Source organism: Zea mays, chromosome 9, assembly GCF_902167145.1.
Source record: "Zea mays cultivar B73 chromosome 9, Zm-B73-REFERENCE-NAM-5.0, whole genome shotgun sequence".
In the NCBI taxonomy this organism is placed as follows: Eukaryota; Viridiplantae; Streptophyta; class Magnoliopsida; order Poales; family Poaceae; genus Zea; species Zea mays.
The window spans coordinates 44472911-44493514 of record NC_050104.1 but is presented as its reverse complement, the minus strand read 5'-3'; the positions used below and the strand labels follow the sequence as shown (position 1 = coordinate 44493514).

The 20604-nt window shown below is 42.9% G+C and overlaps 1 protein-coding gene across 1 annotated transcript; it reads right to left on the bottom strand.

The window, feature by feature from the left end:
* Positions 1-1900: 1900 nt before the first annotated feature.
* On the bottom strand, positions 1901-11854 carry LOC100273432 (aspartic proteinase nepenthesin-2). Its single transcript, NM_001147869.1, has 2 exons — positions 11740-11854; positions 1901-3465 (listed from the first exon to the last, which is right to left on the bottom strand). Exons 1-2 carry the CDS (start codon positions 11840-11842, stop codon positions 2153-2155), a joined length of 1416 nt encoding a protein of 471 aa, NP_001141341.1. The 5' UTR covers positions 11843-11854; the 3' UTR covers positions 1901-2152.
* Positions 11855-20604: the final 8750 nt, after the last annotated feature.

Genomic DNA, 20604 nt, shown 5'->3' with positions numbered 1-20604 from the left:
ATCTACCACCTCAAGATAGTAAGCCATTTGCGCACTACAATAGGGAAAGTTAGTACTGTTAAAGTACATAGGCCTAGAGGTATCCATCCCAACCACTCTAAATAGTGTTGTCTCAATAGTGGTGAAGCTAAAGGTCCAATTGAGCCACTTGGCTTCAATGCCAATTGAATGGACTGTGTCACCTAAGAGGGGTGAATTAGGAAACTTAAATTTTCTTATTAAACTAAGGCCTCTAAATTTTCACCCTAGTCAAAACCTATGCAATAAACGAACTATCTATATGTGCAACTAAAGTTTTGACTAAGTGTGTTGCTATCTCTATCACAAAAGAGTTAAGCAAGCTGGGTTCCAATCCTATCAATTAGCCTATCAACTAAGTTAGGAATATATAACACACAACCAAGGTTACCATGTCAATGTGAAAGCTAAAGAGTAGTAGAGTCACAAACATCTCTTCAGCAACACAGAAGTTTTAACAAGGTATTTAAAAGCGTGCAAGCTTCCCCTAGTACTTGTTGGAGCCCCTTGTAAGGATGCCCACATGAGGGCCAAGATCCTAGTTAGGTAACTCCATTGGACTTTCCCCAAACACAAGTCGATCTCCAAAATAGCCTCTCCCATACTCCTCTTAGTCATCTTCACTATTGAGTTTCTGGCTTAGTAACTAGGTTCCCAGATCGATGGGATCGAGGAACGGGAACGTGGTACACGGTACGCTACTAAAACTATGTTTTAACACTACGGGAACGAGATTGTTCCCACGTTCCCGGAACGGAATGAACGTTCCCGGAACGAGGAACGTGGCCACGTTCCCAGTTCCCGGTTACTAAGGTTTCTGGCCAAACTGCTGCATGCCTCATTCCACCTAGTACATGGTGGCTGCCACACCACAAATGTTTTAGTATTATATCGTAAGACTATAAGCCCTTCTGAGTATAATAATGGTGTGTGCAAGGACCTAAACGGCTATTAGGTATGAAAATCTCACTAAAAACTAGGCCTAAACCTAGAAAAGGCACATACGTTGTGACCTAACTAATCTGAGTACTACACAAAGCACCTACACTAATCATCGAATATTGTACTAAGCAATCTGGTGGCTATAGCTTCTAGAGATTAGTCTTGGTTCACACAAGTCTTCCTTTAGCTTCACAAACTCTCATTTGGCCAATCAAGAGGGTACATATAGCCCCAACTGCAAATGTAGCTATTGGGCTGCACAACTCTTTGTGTAGGCACTAGACATATCTAGTGCACCCACTAGAAATGTTCGATGTCCCTGTCAACTAGTGCTACAGTGCCAATCATTGGAGACTGAGAAGTCTAGTGCTACATCCTATGTACATAGATACGTCTATTGCCTTGTCGATGTCTCCAATTCTTCTCTACATCCTCTTTGTCTAAAATAGCTATTGTCGGTGCGGGGTATGGTGCACCACCAGATACACCTTGTGCCTGAGGTATGGAGCACACCTTGATGTTTGGTGCTTCTAGTTGCAGTTGCTCTTCTTTGGCATATCACTATTGTTGTCTCATGCCACATCAGACTCGTATAGTGCGTATAGTGCTACTAAACAACATGTGTTCCAATTCATTTCTTTGCATGCCTTTTGTAAGGAAAATGGTTCGAGGCCCAATTAATTATTGAGTTTTGGTGTTTGATAATCAACATAACCATTTGTTTTAGGAAAATAATGGATTCATCAAAAACTTGATGTATGTGTTTAGATTCATCATCATCCATTAAAATATATACATTAAACCAAGAGCTAAAATGACTACTATTTTGAGACGAGGGAGTATCACTCATGTATGCTTTCTTTGTACCTTTCTGTCAGTAGTGTCTTTTGGCAATATATCACTTGTTATTATCATAATGATAAAGGCAGGGTAACAATATAAATAATAGACCAAATCATCCAAAATAGATTTCTGTTTTTGACCGTACACATGTAAAAATCTAGACACTCCAATTTACCTGTAAAAGGATGTACAATTTGCCAGGAGTGTAAAATCAACAATACAATAGCTTGTAACATTACCATTTCATAAACTTCAGCGAATTTACTTGTGTTTTGTACGCATTTTCTATTACCAAGCTTGAGCTGCCCACTCCATAGAGCTCAATAATCAGTTTTCACCCATCAGCTATTCAGCTGCATCCGCCTGCCGAGAAGCCGATCCTGGATTGCGCGACGTCGTAGATGACGCTGAACGTCTGCTGCTGCGTGTTGCCGATGATGGCCGTGCTGTCGGTGGGCGCAAACGCCAGGCACGTCGTGGAGTCGTCGACGTCTATGAGCACGTTCCGCGTCGTCAGCTTCATGGAGGCGCCGCCCGCGAACGCCATGACCACGGTGGGCACGCGCAGCTGCGACGCCTGGCCCTCGAAGCACGTGTCCAGGATGGAGAAGGCCGGTGCGCGCTGCGCCCCTGCCATGGCCTGGGCCACCGCCTTGCTGAGCGCCGTGTGCACAGCCGTCGGCAGGCGCGTGATCACCGTGCCCGAGTCTATGATCGTGGGCAGGCTGCTGTACTCCGACGGCGAGACCGCGAGTGGGCTCCCGCCGACCGACATCCCGGACAGGGTGATGAAGTAGAGCGAGGCGTCGAGAGAGCTCGAGGCCATGGGCGTGTACGAGTAGTAGTGCCCCGTGTTGTAGGGCCCGATGGAGAGATACCCCGTTGACGCAGCCGTCGGGAGGCAATAGGAGAAGGAGTAGCCGAGGCTGGGCGCGAGCTGGTAGAGCAGCGAGAGCTTGTTGCGCGCGAGGCCGATGAGCCCCGCCGAGCGGCCGAAGAGCCCCTCATTGTCCTGGCCGCAGCCGTAGTAGAAGCTCGGGTAGCTGGTGGAGCCGAAGGAGACGGTGTCCGTGCTGAGGTAGCCGACGGAGAAGGAGCTGTCGCCGTAGCTGGCCTGGTAGATGCAGACGTTTGAGGCGGAGCAGGCGGACGGGTTGAGCGTGGCGGCCTGGAGCTCGTCGCACTGCGACGCCGAGCAGCGCACAGAGGTGTAGGTGCTGGAGGCCCTGGGGTCGAAGAGCGGCCCCACCTGGCGGTGGCACGACACGACGCAAGGCGAGCACTGCAGCCAGGTGAGCGAGGAGCCCGTGTCGACTACCATGGCGTAGGAGGTGGACGGCGTGCCGAGGCCGAGCTGGGTAACGTAGTTCCCCACGCCCACTGACGTTCCGGGCGAGAGAGGCACGGAGGCCAGGGAGTCGTCGTCGAGGTGGTGGCCGCCGGAAGCACCACCGGCGGCCTTCTTCTGCTTGCGGAGTGATGTCGGACGGCGGGACGGCGGATCACTGGCGGCGAGTCGCGACGCGAGGTGGGCGACGCGCGCATCGTCGTGGGTGAGGACTGTGGAGAAGGGGAGGTCGGACGGGAGCGGCGCCGGCGAGCAGGGGCTCTGCGGGTGGTGCAGCGTCAGGTGGAGGCCCGAACTGTTCCGGTGCGGGAAATCTGCAAATGGATGTCATAGTGTCACTCACACACACCTGGCTAGTTACCTCGTTCATTTTTTTTTACCAATGGTTTGGCATATCGATATAGCTAGCCTCCGATACATATTATTGACCATTAGTATCAAACATTTTGCTATTGAAAAATAATAATATATTCTATAGAACTATCACATCGTTTTCTTGTGACAAAGCTCAACCTGCATGCTTCGAAGGGTGAAAGTCCGAGTCCCTTGTCATTTCTACTTACAGTTTTGTAAAGAAAAAAATGTGTTTCCACTTACGGTTCTTTGATCGTTGGACCATTTTATTTTATGAGACGCTAGATAACTAAAGCAATCTATAAAAATGATACTCTGATGTAGGCATAGAGTTTTTTATTCTACTAGTGCATTATACTAGAACAATGCAATGCATCAGGCTAGCTTATTATAGCTAACAGCAGCAGCAAGCTAAGAGCAACTCCAAAAGATTAGCTAAAAAGACTAGCCAAATTTACTGATTTAGCTACTCTCTAAAATAGATTTTAGAGAAAAAATGTAGGCTAATCCAACAGACTCGGTAAATCTACGGAATGAATAGAGAGTGAAGCAGACTATCCAAAATCGAAGAGCGAAGATGGAGAAATAGAGAGTCACTAAATTTGGAGAGTCGTTTACAGAGTCTATTGGATACAATTTTCTTTTAATATTAGCTAAATTTAACTTTATAAAACCATATACCTAGTCTCTTAGAGTTGCTCTAAGGTGCCATGTAGCTAGCTGCCTAGCTAGTTGCCGTGTGCTGTTGCCCCGTTGATGATTGTGGTTGTGGCAGTGTCGTCCCCTAAATTCTGGTGGGTGGTATGTCGTCCAGCGCCGACCGATCGCGAAATGTGACGGCGACCCAGCAACTATTGGATGAGATTATTGACTCGTCAGAGGCGTGCACGCATGCAGCTAGCACGCACTGAACCAGTGAGTGACGACGATATGCCGTGTTTAATTCAGCCTTTTCAGCCTCTGGTGATTGTCAAACGTTTAGTTTTCTAGCTCGTTTATATTATAATCACTTTAGTCAAAACCATTTAATATTAATGTAAGTATAAAATCAGCTTAATTGTTGTGATAGCAAGAAAGTGTAACTTTTTATATCCTAAATCCCATACTCTTTTATTTTTTTTCATATATAAACCCTATAGACTCAAATTTTATTCACAAGATTCTCCCACAGAAAGTTATTAAGAAAAAAGCTGAACTAAATAGTCCCATGGAAAGGGGAAGCAACTTGCTCGCAGTGAGACAAGTTTGGCCCGGTCCCATCACTTTTGTGCATCAACATGGTTGCTTTGCACTGAGACCGCCCTGGTTCTAAATTCAGAAGGACGGTTGCCCCACAGTTTTGGTATTGACCCAGTACGTCGTACGTATGTGTATCTAGCTACACATGAGTATATTATTTTAAGAAGCCAAGAGCCAAACTGCGAAACTCTGTTCTCTCCGCCCCTAAATATATATAAATATTTCAAGCATTTAAAATCTATCTATAAACATAAACATCTCTAGAGGTTATCTATGGCATGCCTAATTACGTGGTAATTAATTAAATGGTGTCGTACGTAAACAATGAAACATGATTAATTTTTGTTGTAACCTTCGCATCGTGATTATAAACCAGCCACCAGTGGCCTTGCTAGCATAATGGCCAGATATTAATTAAGGCAATCAGGAAGTGGAGTAAGTACAAACTATAATTAAACAAAAAAAATATAATTCTAGATTTAGATAGAGCCAACTTCTTTATGTTTGATTATAGAAAATATTATTAATACTTACGACTCTAAATAGTTATATTATAAAAATATACTAATGAGTAATATAATCATAGTTTTTATTATTTCTCTTGTTCTGATAAATATAAAAAATAAAATATATGATTCTGGATTTAGATAGAGCCTTATTTAAGTTTGATTATAGAAAATATTATTAATATAATGAATCTAAATGTGTATATTATATAATATATTCAATGACAGTTTTTGTACTATAAATTTTAGTAGTTTTTCTAAATTTAAAATTGTTTGACTTCTTAAAAATGAGAATTGTATTCTTTTTTTTTGAACCAGGAGAGTATTTTTACAGCAATAAGTTGGTTTGCTACTAAATTGTAAGGGCCTCCATTTTTCTCTACTAGGCTCAAGTTGTTCCTCACTTCCACACTGACTTTATCGATGGACAAACCATTTACTTCCTAATTACTTCACTTGTTCAGCATTACAACAATTTTTATTTTATTTTTTATTTACTCTTCAAGTTTATACTATGAACATAATTGTTCCTCGATCTGGGTGGTGTGGGGGAGGGGCACTCCGTGAGCATTGTGCATAATATAGAAAGACCTTTCAGGAAGGCACAAAAATTCACCAAACTCTATGCCTCATCATTTGAAAGGTCCTTGTTTGGTTTTGGTAATTGAGTGGTAACTTAAGTGGACTAATAAATGATTATGTTGAGGTACAAATAGATTAGTCCACAAGTACACTAGTGTGAGCAATTTAATCCATGGAGGTGAAAATGTCTTTGATTTGTGGAAATGTTCAACTAAGTGCCAATGGAGAATCTTATTTCATATGAGACGTGACATGGTGCCATATGGCTAGTGGATAAGATTAAGAGGCATGGCTTGGCTTTGATGAACTAGTTGCAAGAGTGAAGAGCAAGTCAAAGACTTTGGAGCATCATATCACACATGGTCGAGACACTTGAGCAAGGAATTGATGCAAATAGACAAAGGCAACGATGAAGAGCAAAGCAAAGTTGCCATCGATAAACCAATAAGGCCACATGATAATGTAAAGTGGATCATATCATTCAATAAAGATCAAGCCAAGTGTTGATTCATGTCGATGATCAACTGACTTGATGAGAAAATGATGAAACAACTTGATGATATGAGCAATGATCATAGGTGCGATGATTGGGTACACCAATAGAAGATTATTATTTATCATTTGATAAAGACGGAGGTCGATGCTTCTTTAGCGTCACTATTGGAGGAGTGAAATGGAATGTGCAAGGCAAAGGTATGACTTATATATCATTTTCGTTTAACCAATCAAAGGTTAGATAGAAGATAACATGAATCACATGCATAAGTAATGGAACACTTGGGAAGTTAGCACATTTGAAAAAAATCTCAAATACTAAATGTGTGGCACCGGATAGTGTCATCGGATAAGACTCATTGTGCTAAGAATGAGTAGAGGGATCCAGTGTGCACCGAATGTACCTCACAAGAGGTGTCTGGTGTACCACAGGGTAAGGCACCTAATACGAGTTTAAGAAAGAAGTGAAGCACATGAGTGTGCTTAGGATGTGTCTAGGGCACTAGAGGCCACACTAGATAAGGAACCCAAATAGTAGGTTTTCTAGGCACTTCAACTCTAATACACATCAAACATGTATGATGGTATGTCCGATGAGTACACCTAATACCTAACAAGTGTAGTCATTGAGAAGGTACCATGCATTTTGAGCGTAGGCAATAGTGATGCATCTAACATGTTCGATGCCCCATGCCTAGCCACTTTATGGTAACATCTAGTTGAGACCTTTCTTCTATAAATAGATGGGTGACTAGTAGTTGGCTAGACAAGAGCAACTTTGGGGTGTGTTGTTGAAGTCTTGTGCTTAGCTTCGGGCCTCTACTCATATACAATTGCCATATATCACATCTGATTGCATGTGAGAGTGATTCCTAGCGTGTTGCATTAAGTGATTCCATCAAGAGGCATTAGGTGGTTGATTTGCAAGGAGGCTACCACTTCATAGATGGCTTAGAGGTTGTGGCTCTGTGGAAGCCCATGTAAAGTTGTGCATGCCTATAGAGGGGGATTTATGAGTGGTATTGTTCTCATCACATGGGAGACACGAAGAGCAACACTAGTAGAGCGAGGTGTGAAGAGCACCAAGTGGTTTGATGACCGAATCAAGTGCTAGAGCTCATGAGTGAGCACTCTATACGAGTGTTTCTTTAGGGTGACCACAAGCAAGAAGATTGATGACAATCTTGGGCTTACCTTAATGGAGAGTAAGTGGTTGGTAAACCACTAAACCTTGAGAGAAAAATCATCATGACAATTTTTTTTTGTTGGTTTACAAATTCCAAACACTAAACAGTAACATGTACATGTTCATTGACGTAAAGTTTTATTGTTTTCAATAGACAATAATGGATGAATATGGTGCCTATTACTAGCAACAACTGAGTTTATCTAAACATTTCAAGTAACGACAAAATTCATTCATGGATGAATTCATCTATTTCAGTTGACCATTTTAGCACCCCCATCCTTCTATAAAAGGCATTGGCCTCCTTCCCCAAGAGACATCAGACACAAGCTCTTCTCCTCTGTTGCATTGTGTTCTGGTGCTCATGCCTTTTTTGTGCACACAGAAAAGTACGGTAAGCAGGCCTCTAGAACCATCGACGCTTGGTGATCCTGCTTGGAATAGGCGACCAATGAGGTTTTTAGGGAGCGCTCATCACGATTGCTTCATCTACTTCTCAAAAACGTTTGTGGACTGCATTGTACCAATAGCTGCACTACATCATAGCTGATCGACTACGTCGGGTAGTTGTATTACGACCATGGCAGCTAATCAGTAGAACATCACTTCTGGTGCCCTCCACACCAGTCTTGCTACTAGGTACATCTTTATGACTTGTTTATTTATTTTTCATCTATTTCATGCATGTGACTTTTTGTTTGACACGAACTCAGAACTAATCGTATTTTAAACTAATCACATGTGCAATAATACTCATCACATATGTCATGTTATTTCATAACACTTTGTGGATTAATTTGTCTAAAGGTCCTACTAAAATCTTCATTGTATATGAGTGTTGGAAACCAAAAAGTGACGCGCGGACGGTCCGCGGTGGTGGCTCGGACGGTCCGCTCGTGCGCAGAGTCAGTTAGGGTTCCTAGTTTCTCGCGGGATTTGTTACCTAAAACCGTGGGATTAACTCGGAAATCAGTTTGAAGCGGATCCAGACCTCCCCCTTTATATAGATGAAGTGCTACGGCTGATTGAACCCCCGAACAATCGATCAAATCAAGTCTATTTCTCGTTTTTACCTTATGCATTAGGAGTAGCTCTAGTTTATCCCTAGTTTAGTATCCCAATCCTCAAATTCTCCGCTTCTCTTCGACTCTACGTCGATTAGAGGAGTCTAGGTCGGCCTGCCGAGCCTAGACGACTCCTAGGATCTCTCCTCCCCGACGGGGTCCCTCCCGGGAGCGAGATCCAGACGCCGTCGGCTACCTTCGCCGCCCCCTGCGCTCGCGCGGACCGTCCGGCCCCAGGGTGCGGACCGTCCGGCTGTCAGGCAGGGAGTCTAAGCCCCCGCACTAGGTCACGGACCGTCCGGCCCCTGGTCGCGGACCGTCCGCGCCTCTGCAGAGGGCACCGCCGTCGGTTCATATTGAGTGATTGACGCCCCAAAAAGGCACCAACAATGAGTATAAATGTAGGTGTATGTGACACCCTACACCTTGTTTCAGAAAAGAAAAACATGTGGATCCTTGAATTCATGAGTGAACCTTGTGATTTCTTTACTCCTAACAATTGGACCACAAAATACGACATATGTGACACCCTACTTTAAAAAATACTAGTCGGTTGCCCGTGCGTTGCGACGGCTTACAACAATACCCATATAAACTATTCACTAAAAAAATTCAAGATTTTTTATTGATTATCTCCGTTCTCCGTATAATATTTTTTTTATTTGGCTAACTGATGTTATTGTTTACTCCATCCAATATGTCTTCGTACAACACGGTCAATGAAGTGAGCAATTAGAAAAGAGTTCACAACGACTGACTGAACGAACATAGATTATAAAATGATATAATTCCACCATACAGAGACCAAATAAGAGAAAGCTTGTGAGCTCAAGTTTATAAAATAAGTCACATGAACTCAAACTTATACAAAATATAGATCAAAATATGGAGTGATTGCTAAAGTCAGACATCAATAAAAATTGGATGAGCTCCATATAAATTATGCTACTTCATAGCAATTACTAACATTTAAAACCAACAAATAATCTTTCATTTTACTGTTAGTATGACAAATCATTGTTTCTCCATCCAATTCAGCAACCTCAAACACCATTGAGTCCATTGCGCTAATATGGTCTCAGAAACGACCTAATGTTTGCAAGAGTCAAGAATGTTGTGTCGTGCTTGGGTTGTAGCCTCGACCAGTACTGGCCCGCCCCGACACGATTATATTTTTTATTTTACAAAAAACGTATATACATATATACAATTTATATTCAATATTAAATACATTTGAGCATAATGTTCTACTGGTTAGACAGCTCCACTCATTGTCTCTTGCCCTTCTTCCATCAAGGCATGAGTTCAAACCCCACCTCCTACACCGTTTTTTAACATTTTACGTTTAATTTAAAATAGATGTGAGTAGTTATTTGTAAAAAAAATGACGCACTCTCGTGTGCAACTTTTCAATCGGCACTACCCTGTACACATTTAATGCGCTGCAAAAGAAAAAAAGGACAAAGGAAGAGGAAGATTGTACAATGCTGGATTATAGCATAGGTCCATACTTCAGATTAGGTGGTACGTCCAGGAAAGCAGGTGTTGACATATGTTTGGGTGCAATCTAACCATGGTCCTTCAGGGTGTCCGATCGAGGGCATGTACAAAGGCATAATGCTAGCTGTTCATACCGGTTCCAAAATCAATAGTCAATTTAGTTTTGTCCTAAATCCTTAACTTTCACTAGATTTTTCTTAAAAACATTAAAATCTAAATAAATAGACTATCAGGAATATTTCTCTAGGAATGTAATGGAACTGATGCGTGGGTGTTTTTGTTTTCTATAAACATGCATTGTTTAAAGTTAAAGAAGTCTAATATATAATAACTTAGTATAGAACAAAGTGAAACATAATTTGGAAGTTTTGGCATTTTTTTAACAGTGACGTGGATAAGGCACATATTTATTTGTTATCATTAATTAGTAATTGGGTTAAAATAACTTAATTAATATAAGTATGAGCACCGCGCATGCCAGAGAAAATAAAATATATGGAACTAATGCACGGGCCGGTCTCTTCCCGACCTTATCGTGCAGGACAAGACGAAGGACAAAGAGTGGTTCGTTAGGAGTACACACAACATCATAATTATTAATTAGCCAGCCTTAAACAAGAAAAAAAATATGGACCCACGATCGAGCGACATTAATTTGACACGCCATCTACTACTGCCAGCCTTCCACAATCCACACGCCCCTTCTCGCTATCCAAATTAGCACTGGATCGATGGTACAAGCACCTTTTCTGTGGTTCCGTGGCAGCTGAACTGCAGGTGTGGCAACAACTGTGCTCACATGAACGCAGGACACAATATGATATCCATGTGGAAAATCATTGCGCAAATCTGGCAGCAGTAACCGCACCGCCGTCGCCCTGCACCCTAATCCAATGCATGCGTGCGTACAGTGGGTGTGGGTCACACACAACGTTTGACACAGCCGCTAGCAGACATGAAGGAAAGTGGAGCACTACAAACTTCTGATCTCTCCGGCGAAATTGATCTTTTATGGCTAGTTTGGGAACCCATTTTTTTAAAGGATTCCTATTTTTTAAATAAAAATGAACTAATTTCCCTTAGAAAAATATGAATCTTTTGAAAAAATGGGGTTTCCAAACTAATCTTATAAGTGTTTGTTTTGGTTGAGCTCCACCTTTAACTTTAGATCAATCTGAATCTGCTTTGAGACCAGTCTGTTGGTTGGTTCTTAGTTTGCGATATATCGTCAACTGACATTTGACTCTTTTGATTGCCTGAAGAAGACCGTAGTCTTTGGGAACGCCGTAAAATGCAAGTGACTGCAGAGGAATATATAAATAAACACGCGCACACACAGGCACGCACACACGTATGATAATTAACCCAATAAATAACAAACCATCATTTCACGTTTTTCTTTAAGTTTGATGTGAACTTCACAAATTATATATAGCTTTATTGAAAATTTATCGCTCTCACTGCCAAAAGTTCAGCTCCTGTACGTCTGAACTTGTGTAGATACATCCTCCGAGAGGAACTTAATCCTAGCTAGTTCGTTCTACTCCACTCAATTATTGGCTACGATTCATCAAGCATGCAAGTGCAAGCGCAACCGTGAGCAGAGAGTTAAAACAAAACAAACAACATTAAGCTGTAATAACGACAGAAATATATGTGTACCGCCGATTTGCGAAGCGCAGACGCTGGTAGTGCTGTCCCGGGCAGGAGCTGCGACCGTGAGCAGGAGGGAGCAGCAGGCAGCAAGGAGAGGAAGCGACCCCATGGCGTTCCCGGGCGGAAAGCTTCCTCTGCTTGAGGCCGTGCGGTGTCGAGTGAGGGACAGGACGCTGTGTCGCCTTTTTATATAAGAGAAAGAGAAAGGTTCTGTTCTTCTATGATGTTTGCGTGTGTGTGGGAATCTCGCCGGTAGCTTTCGTCGCTCTAATTTACTGGTCATTTTGTCTGCCCGGCCGAACGATTTAAAATATGGTGATTTGGTGAGAAGGCCAATCATGCCGGTTAGTACCTACAGGATAAGTGTATATATATATATATATATATATATATATATATATATATATATATATATATATATATATATATATATATATATATAGTTTGTATATTTAGAGCCCTGATTTTTCAATAAATAGAGGAAGTCCTGCCTCGGAGGTTCAGCCGCACCAGGTTCGGTCAGCTATAAAAAATCCTCAGGCCGCCAGAGATTAGATTTTAGCGGAGTGCGGCGGTTTTCTCGGGCGAGCGGCGGCGGCGGTTTACTCGGTCGTGCGAGCGGCGGCGACCTCGAGGGCCAACGGTGGTGGCGCCCAAAGGACGGCGACCGGCGGAGGCACTCCTCCAGTATCGAGCGACGACGATGCCCCCGAAGCGGACGAGTGGCGATGGCGCACCCAGGCCCGGTGGCGATGATGGTTGCACGAGGCGCGGTAGGCTTTGGCAGCGGCGGTGGTGGCCCTGAGGGAGCGCGACGGCGGCAGATCCAGGAGGTGCGCACGCGCCGGCAGATCCCAGTGGCGCGAGTGCGACGTCGGCTCCTCGGAGGCACGTGCCCCGGAGTGGCACCCGCTGATGTCCCACCTCAGGCGACGACGCCGACCTTCCCTAGGCACGAGGGACGATGACAGACTTCCCTAGACACGAACGATGATGGAGCGACGACCCTGTTTTTATGCGATTTTGTATACATAGTTATGCTAATGTCAATATGTTTTATAATACATTGTCAATTCATGGCTCTACTCCCATCTTTTATATGTTTATGATATTTCTATTCACATTTTATGTAACCATTTGTTGATTTTTATGTAGTGTACCATAATACATAAATAACTTTCACATGTAGCATAATTAGCATCAGTATATATCATAAACTAGTTCTAACGAGCCTAACTGCATGGTTGTTGGATAGATACTATTTTTATGGACAAAATAAAGCATTGAAAATGATGATTTTTGTTTTCATGCATGTCAATCCATTTTCTTTCAACTCACATTTTTGTCATCCTAAATTTGTGCGCATGCAACAAAAAACAAATTTTATACATAGTGTACCGCAGTGAATAAATACCTTCACCGTGTACTATAATTAGTCTCAGTATATATCATAAACTGGTTCTAACGAACGTAGATGTATGACTGTTGAAGAGATCATATATTTATGATGGAAATTAACCATTTAAATCATATTTTTTTTCCATGCATGCCAATCCATTTCCTTTCAAGACACATTCTTGTCATCCTAAATTTGTACGCATGCAGAAGAAAACAGATGTTTTGCGCAGTGTGCCACACTGGATAAATATATATACCGTGTAGCATAACTAGTATCAGTATATGTCATAAACTAGTTCCAACGATCCTAGCTACATAGCTATCGTAGAGATCCTACTTTTATGGACAAAATAAAGCATTTAAATTAGTTTTTTTTTGTTTCCATGCATGCCAATCCATTTTCTTACAACACACATTCTTGTCATCCTAAATTTGTGGGCATGCAGTATGAAACAGATTTTTACGCGTTGTACCACGATGCATAAATATCTACCGTGTAATATAATTAATATAAGTATATGTCATAAATTGGTTCTAACGAGCCTAACTGCATTGTTGTTAGAGAGATCGTATATTTATGAGTGGAAATAAAACATTTTAATCAGATTTTTTTGTTTTCATGCATGTCAATCCATTTTCTCTTAAGGCACATTCTTGTCATCCTAAATTTGTACACATGCAGCAGGAAACTGATTTTCTGCGCAGCGTACCGTATTGCATAAATACCTACACCGTGTAGCATAATTATTATTAGTATATATCATAAAATGTTTCTAACGAGCCAAGCTACATGACTGTCATAGAGATCCTATATTTATGAACGGAATAAAGCATTCAAATTATTTTTTTGTTTTCATGCATGTAACAGTTAATGGATACACTTCCTAATTTCTCGCGCATGCAAATGGAAACAAAATGCGTGCATGCAAGAAATGGGATGCATGCGGGAGGGGGGGCTAGCAGCTAGGCTGGTCCGGTGGTGTAGCCGTGTGAGGGGTGGCTGGGGCTTCCTGTATCCTATTAGAAGTACAGGGCTCCTAATATCCTCACCCTCTCTCTCTCTACATATATACATACATAGAGATATATGGTGTTCACTTGTTTTCAATCGCTATACACAATAAAAAATAAGGCAACACAATATTAAAGAGATAGTTAATCTTGGTCACAGAGGAGTTAGCTCTTCGAGGTAACCCCTTCGATAACGAAGGTAATTGTTAAATGAATAAATGAACGTACAAAGAACACAAAAGAGTTTAAATACAATGACTTGATCAAGATGTCTTCCTGATATATTCCTCTTAACTTAAAATAACTTTACAAGTATACATTCGAAGATTGCAGAAAGAATTACAATAGGGATGCCATGGAAAGAGAATTACAGAGCAACTCTATCGCCTACCAAAAAGGTACTTTATGCAAGACACTGTTCACCTATTTATAGGGAGTCGTACAACTTCGTACGATATTACATTCATGCCCTCATAGATTACATATAAAGTTTACAAATATCACAGGGCCAACATTGTCATTTGCTCCTAGCAACTTGGATAACACCTTCTTCTTGTGTTGTCTTCCTGCGTCGTTGTGACGAAGCTTACTTCGTTGCGCTTCCATTGTTCTGCGCCGAAGCTATTCTGATTTCGAAGCTCCTGTAACACTTAGTAATATGTTGATAACAAATGATTAGCCATGTTTTTGAAGACCTTCAGAAGACAAAGGCACCCAACAGTAGCCCCTCACAGTATTAGTTTGTTTCTTTGTAACAAACTCAGACTGCGAAACGAACGAAGGCCTTTAGCCAAAGGTCCGAAAAAACACCTTCCCCTCGCTAGAATAACGAAACCTTCTGGACCGTGGGGGCCACTCTGCAGTAGTGCTTTGCACACACACACACACACACACACACACACACACATATATATATATATATATATGTACATATATATGAGGGTTGTGATAAAATATTTTCGTGCTATCAAGTTTCTGTTGGCTTTTGTTGTTTAGCTTGCTGCTACTGTAACCGCGACTGTTTTTGAGCTTCGACCTTTTGTTTTAACCAAAGCTGAGATGGCCGAAGACACGAGGAGTGAGTGAAAGCATCTAGGCCCATGGTTGGTTTTAGTGATTAATGACAACGTAATATTATATGTGACTAACGTGTGTTTTACAGAGACAATGGTAAGTTAGGTCGCAATTCAGGAAGTTGTACTACAACAGTGAAAACAATCCCCGAGATAAGAACTTGAAGCGACGGCTGAAACGACGACTCAAATGATGAAGGTCTTTGTATTTCGAGTGTCGAAGGAGTTACAGACACTCGGTATAGAGTTAGGTCTTCTGTTTTGTTTTAGTCGTACTATAAAGAGGGGTTGTCGATGAGTAGTTTGACCAAGAGAGTTCTAGTGTAGTGTTGGTGCATATTCACACTCACATCTAGTGCTAAGTGTCACTCTATAACACACTCACGAGTTAGAACAAAATCAGATTCGAAAATCAGAAGGAAGTAGATCATAGGGTTTCTGCCTTAGGGGCACCGGACTGTCCGGTGTGCACCGGACTGTCTGGTGCGTCCTCTGACAGTGGGGCCAGTCTGGCCTATGGAAGAGCATCTCTCTCGCAGAAACCCGAGAGCAACGAGTTGCAAAAATGGAATTTTAGCCGGCACACCGGACTGTCCGGTGTGCACCAGACAGTGACTGTTCACTGTCTGGTGTGCCATCTGCCCAACGGCTAGCTGTCAGAACTAGCCGTTGGAAGTGACCGTTGGCGCACCGTTGGCGCACCAGACTATCCGGTGCGCCCATGCGCATGAAAGGTGTAACACCCCAGGTGTTACCAGGGTGTTGGCTTCCTAATGGCACATATACCTATTATCACATGTGGTTAAAACTTGGAGGAGAGGGAGTACTTAAGACCTTGGAAGCATGAGTGAGTTAAGTAATGCCAAGGACCAAAGTATTACCCAAGCTTTTAGGAAATGATCACCTAAGGCAAGGGAGGATTGAACCTTGGACCCCCTCTCTTGAAGCCTTTAGTTGAGAGAAAGATTAGGCAAATGCACATTTCATAATTTAAAACTTAACCAAAGTTTAAGAGTACCAAAATGTTTACAAAAGACAGCAAAGGAACTTTACAAAAAGACCCCTATAAGACCCCTAAATCAGCCCCCAAGTAGAGAACACTATGGAATCACCCCCATTCCCTCTAAGTCCAAAATCAGCCCTAATCTAGAGATCAGGGGTGTTCACCTAGCTAATTGCACCAAAACCCCAGGGTCTAAATAGCAAAAAGGAGCTAAATTATCTAAGGAACCCCCTGGAAGAGTTTGAACCCAAGCCAAGACCGTTTGACACGAGTTGGCACCTGTTTTGTCTTGGGTTGAACAGTGCACACAGACAAGACTTGGCGCCACCATATCTTCTAAACCAGACCCGATCTTCCCTTGGAACTTACATGAACTAGGTAGCCCTAGGTGCAGGGAAGAAATCTTACACAAGCCATAGGGCGAGATTCGCACGTTTGGCTGCTCAGCAGGCGTAAGAACAAGGGCAGAAAGCAACGACCACGTGTTCGACGCACTCTGGGCTCGCCAGAGCACGCCCGACGCGCGCCCCGCGTGCCCCGCGTCGCACCAAAGGCCAGCCGGGGCCATGGCCCGCGCCAGCGCCTATAAAGCCCCCAGGGACCTTGACCGTACCCCTCCGCACGTGCTCGACCTCACCGGAGCCCAACCCCACCGTCGTTTGCCCGTGCACAGCGTGTCCGCGGCCGCCCGATCCCCCTGCCACCGTAGACCGGCCAACAGGACCCTTCCCAACCCCGTCCAGCCCTCGGAGAGGACTGAGCACACCTCGGTGAAGCTCCCCGAGCGAGGAATCGGAGTTTGCTTCGTCGGAGAGGCCAGTCCACGGTCGTCGGACTCCACCCGACCACCGGCGAGCGTAGACCGGGTAATCCTCTACTTCATTCTTCGATTCATTGTGCACACAGCCTCTACGTCACCCCGTGAAGCTCATTGTGCCTTTGGATTGAACTAGATCGTCGTGGTTTGGCCGGAGCTCCCGCCGCCGACGAGAGCACCCACCTGCGCACGTGGACCGGGCGATTCCGGCCACCCCCGCCGTCAAGCCGTACACCGTTGTGACAGCCAGAACCTCCCGGAGCCAACCCGCCCCTCGCCGGACCTCTCTCGCCGCCGGTAAGCCGCGCCACCCTTTTCTTTCTCGCGAGTACTGTTTAAACCTAGGGAGGGACCGCGGGGGAGAAGAAGAGAAAGCTAGGGGGTTTTGCGCAATGTCAGTGACTCGGATGAATAGTAGCGCGGGGGTATAACTGAGAGAGTTAGTTTGGAAATAACCCGAGGACTTCAGTGCAAAGTGGTTTTCCAGGAAACCTTTAATTAAATCTGATTTAAAATATAAACATCACTTGAATAATTCATATCTTCTGTTTTATTCATCCAAATTGAGTCAAACCAATTTTGTCAGATCTTAAATAATATAAACTACTGAAGAAAAATATAAAACCTCTATGTGCTACAGAAAACTTTAGGATTCTGAATTAAATACTGATTTGGCCAAAAGCTAAATAATAGGAAGAAAAATAGTTGCACTATTTAACTGAGGTTAAGAAAATTTGGAGAAGTGCATGACCACCTACTGACCTATTTATAAATGCTAAACCTCTCTGTACACCCCATTAAGGTAGAGTTTGCCATTTATTTTACATTATGCTTAAGGTTAAAGAAAATAGGAAAGGTGATTTAAATAAAGAACCAGGGAGCCCCCAGATTTTTGTTAGTATACTTATTCAGTATAGTTTACTAGAAAAATTGATTATACCCTGGTTTAGTATAAAATAAATAGGATACCTTTTATTTTAAGAAAACAAGGAAAACTTAGAAAAACCCTACAAAAATAACCCCAAGGTGAAAACACCCCAACCTTTGGGATAGTTAATCTTTTGTTATGAAGAACATAGGAAAAATATGAAATCTGCTGTTTGACATTTTTCAAATAACAAGGTAGTGGAAAGTGCCTTTTTGGCATTAAAACTTTGGAAAATCACAACTAAATAACCATCCCTTAGCTTTCTATGATTTTTGGCACAGAAGCTTATTATTACTGTTAGATGCCAACAAAAATAACCCTTAGGACAGAACCCACCCCTAATTGAGAGTTGTAATGCAAAGTGGCCCATTTACACAACTTTTGTTATTTTTGTCTAGAGCATAGCCTTTTTATTTTGAACCTCAAATTCCTAGAACAGGCTATATTGACCTATGGCAAGCCACTGAAATTTTTGCAGAATTTTTGGAAAAAGTTAATTCACTGTTGTAGTTCAAACCTACACTAGAATTCATAAATAGAAAATAAAGAAAGGGAAAATGAATAATGGAAATTAGTGTCATCCTAAAACCCTTTGTAAATTGTCCACTGAAATATATAAAGGAAATACCAATCCACTATGCTTATCCTTAACAAAACCTAAACCTGGAGTGATAAGCATAAACCACTAAAAGCCACGTATGACCAAGAAACCCTAAGTTGCCAACTAACTTAGTTTTTCTTCCTTTAGCATAATGTTATTAAATCCTGCATAATCATGACACACATATTCATTGCATTTCGATAGACTGTAACCTCGCTGACGGAGAGTACGTCCTCGTGCCGGAGCAAGGAGCTGCTCAGGAGGTAGCCCCGGATCCAGCACCAGAGCCTGCACCAGAGGATCTGCCTGCCACTGCTTTGGAAGGCAAGCCCCGGTTTATGCATAACCTGTTACTTATGCTATTTTACTATACTTAATGATTGTAGGATCGATTGTGCACTTAGGTGTAGGAGTTGACTGAAACCCTAGTTGCATGATCTCAGGATTCCTTTTGAGATGAATACTAGTATGCTAGGTCGAGTAGCTGCTTTATTTAATTAGGATCTCGGTAGAAGACGAGTGATTTTTCTAGCACTCGCGCGAGATCAGGAATTGGTTGTACCCACTTTCATATCATCATGATACTAGTCTGTGGACAACAATCCATGGGGATTGGTTGTCTACGAGACGGGAAATTGGAATAAGGATTAACGTGCGGATACCTGTGTCAAGCGTTTGAACGTACTAAACACTACCGAGAAATATGGTAAATCGGTAAGCCTAGTACCTGATTGAACCTGGCAGCAAATTGCCCTCCTCATGCGACCTGAGATGTGGTCTCCCATTCCGGTTATGGTGGGTACAAGTGCGGTCACTGCACGACGGCAGTCGGGGTCAGTGAGGCATTGTACGCCAAGGCGGTGAGCCCCTCTCTGCTGGCGGGGAATCGATGTGGACGGTTGATGTGTGTGGGGACGGAGTGCCTTGCCATGTCGTGTGTTTAGGTTTACCTTGCAAGGATAAAAACTCGATTCGAATCGTCTGCTTCTCGCAGCTAATGAGACTGCTTGATCCATTGTACTGCATTGAGTAACAAGTGGAAATATGATGAGTTGATACAAGATGTTGATTGCTAAAAATGTTTGCTACTATGTATGAGTAGATAGTACATATTTAGCCTTAAGAGAGTCACACTTAAATTTGACAAAGCTAAAACTTGATTTAGAACTCAGCTAGTGCTTTTGGCAACCAAACCCCACAGCCAAACAGCTGCATGTCTAGAGGTGAGGAGTAGACTCCTCACACCGGGTAAGTCTAGCTGAGTATTAGTATACTCAGCCTTGCTTGTGGCACAATTTTCTAGGTTCTTTGGAGGACATGGTTGCTGGAGTGACTTGGCCGTCCATCTTGCCACCGGGTTGGACTGTCGAGTGGGACCCCGCCTCGGCTGAGGAGGAGCATGAGGAGTGATGGGACAGGCTTCCCCATCCCTCCATTTATCTATCGTTAGTTTTATTCCGCTGCACTTCGAACAATGATGACTACTTTTGCAAAACTCCGATGGTGATGTAATAATTTAATATTCCTTAATGTATGGTTTTACGTTTTATTGTATTTGCTCTGTGACTCACCATCGAGTGAGATTGTGGTACTTGATCCTGTCAGTGGCCTCATCGGACTAGATCCGAGGGATTGATGGGTTATTCCCATTTAAGTGTGGTCTAGCCTCTAAGGTGGGACCTAGGCACTTAAGTCGGAATAATTCGGGCAGTTCCGCCACAACTGGTATCGGAGCTTGTACCACCACAGAGGAATCAATAAAATATGAATACCATCCTTTTCCGAAGTAAAACTTGATAGAAACAATGTTGCATAGATCGTAGGACGATCAGGATAGACCTAGGACGTGAAGCCTTAGGATGATAGAGGGGTAGTTAGGTGGCTAAGTGATTAAGCCTTACCGGCTACTATAAGGGATGGGAGTCCTTCCCTATTCCCTTTACATTGATGTGAGGTCGTTCAGGACAAGCATGCATTCTTAAATTAAACAAATGGATAATTGAGTAAGGACTTTAATACAAAATGATGACCAACCAAGTA

Coding starts and splice junctions, on each gene's coding strand:
- LOC100273432 (NM_001147869.1), bottom strand. CDS start 11,842: ATGGGGTCGCTTCCTCTCCTTGCTGCCTGCTGCTCCCTCCTGCTCACG. Junction 3,466..11,739: donor CTGCGCTTCGCAAATCGGCG/GTACACATATAT, acceptor ATCCATTTGCAG/ATTTCCCGCACCGGAACAGT.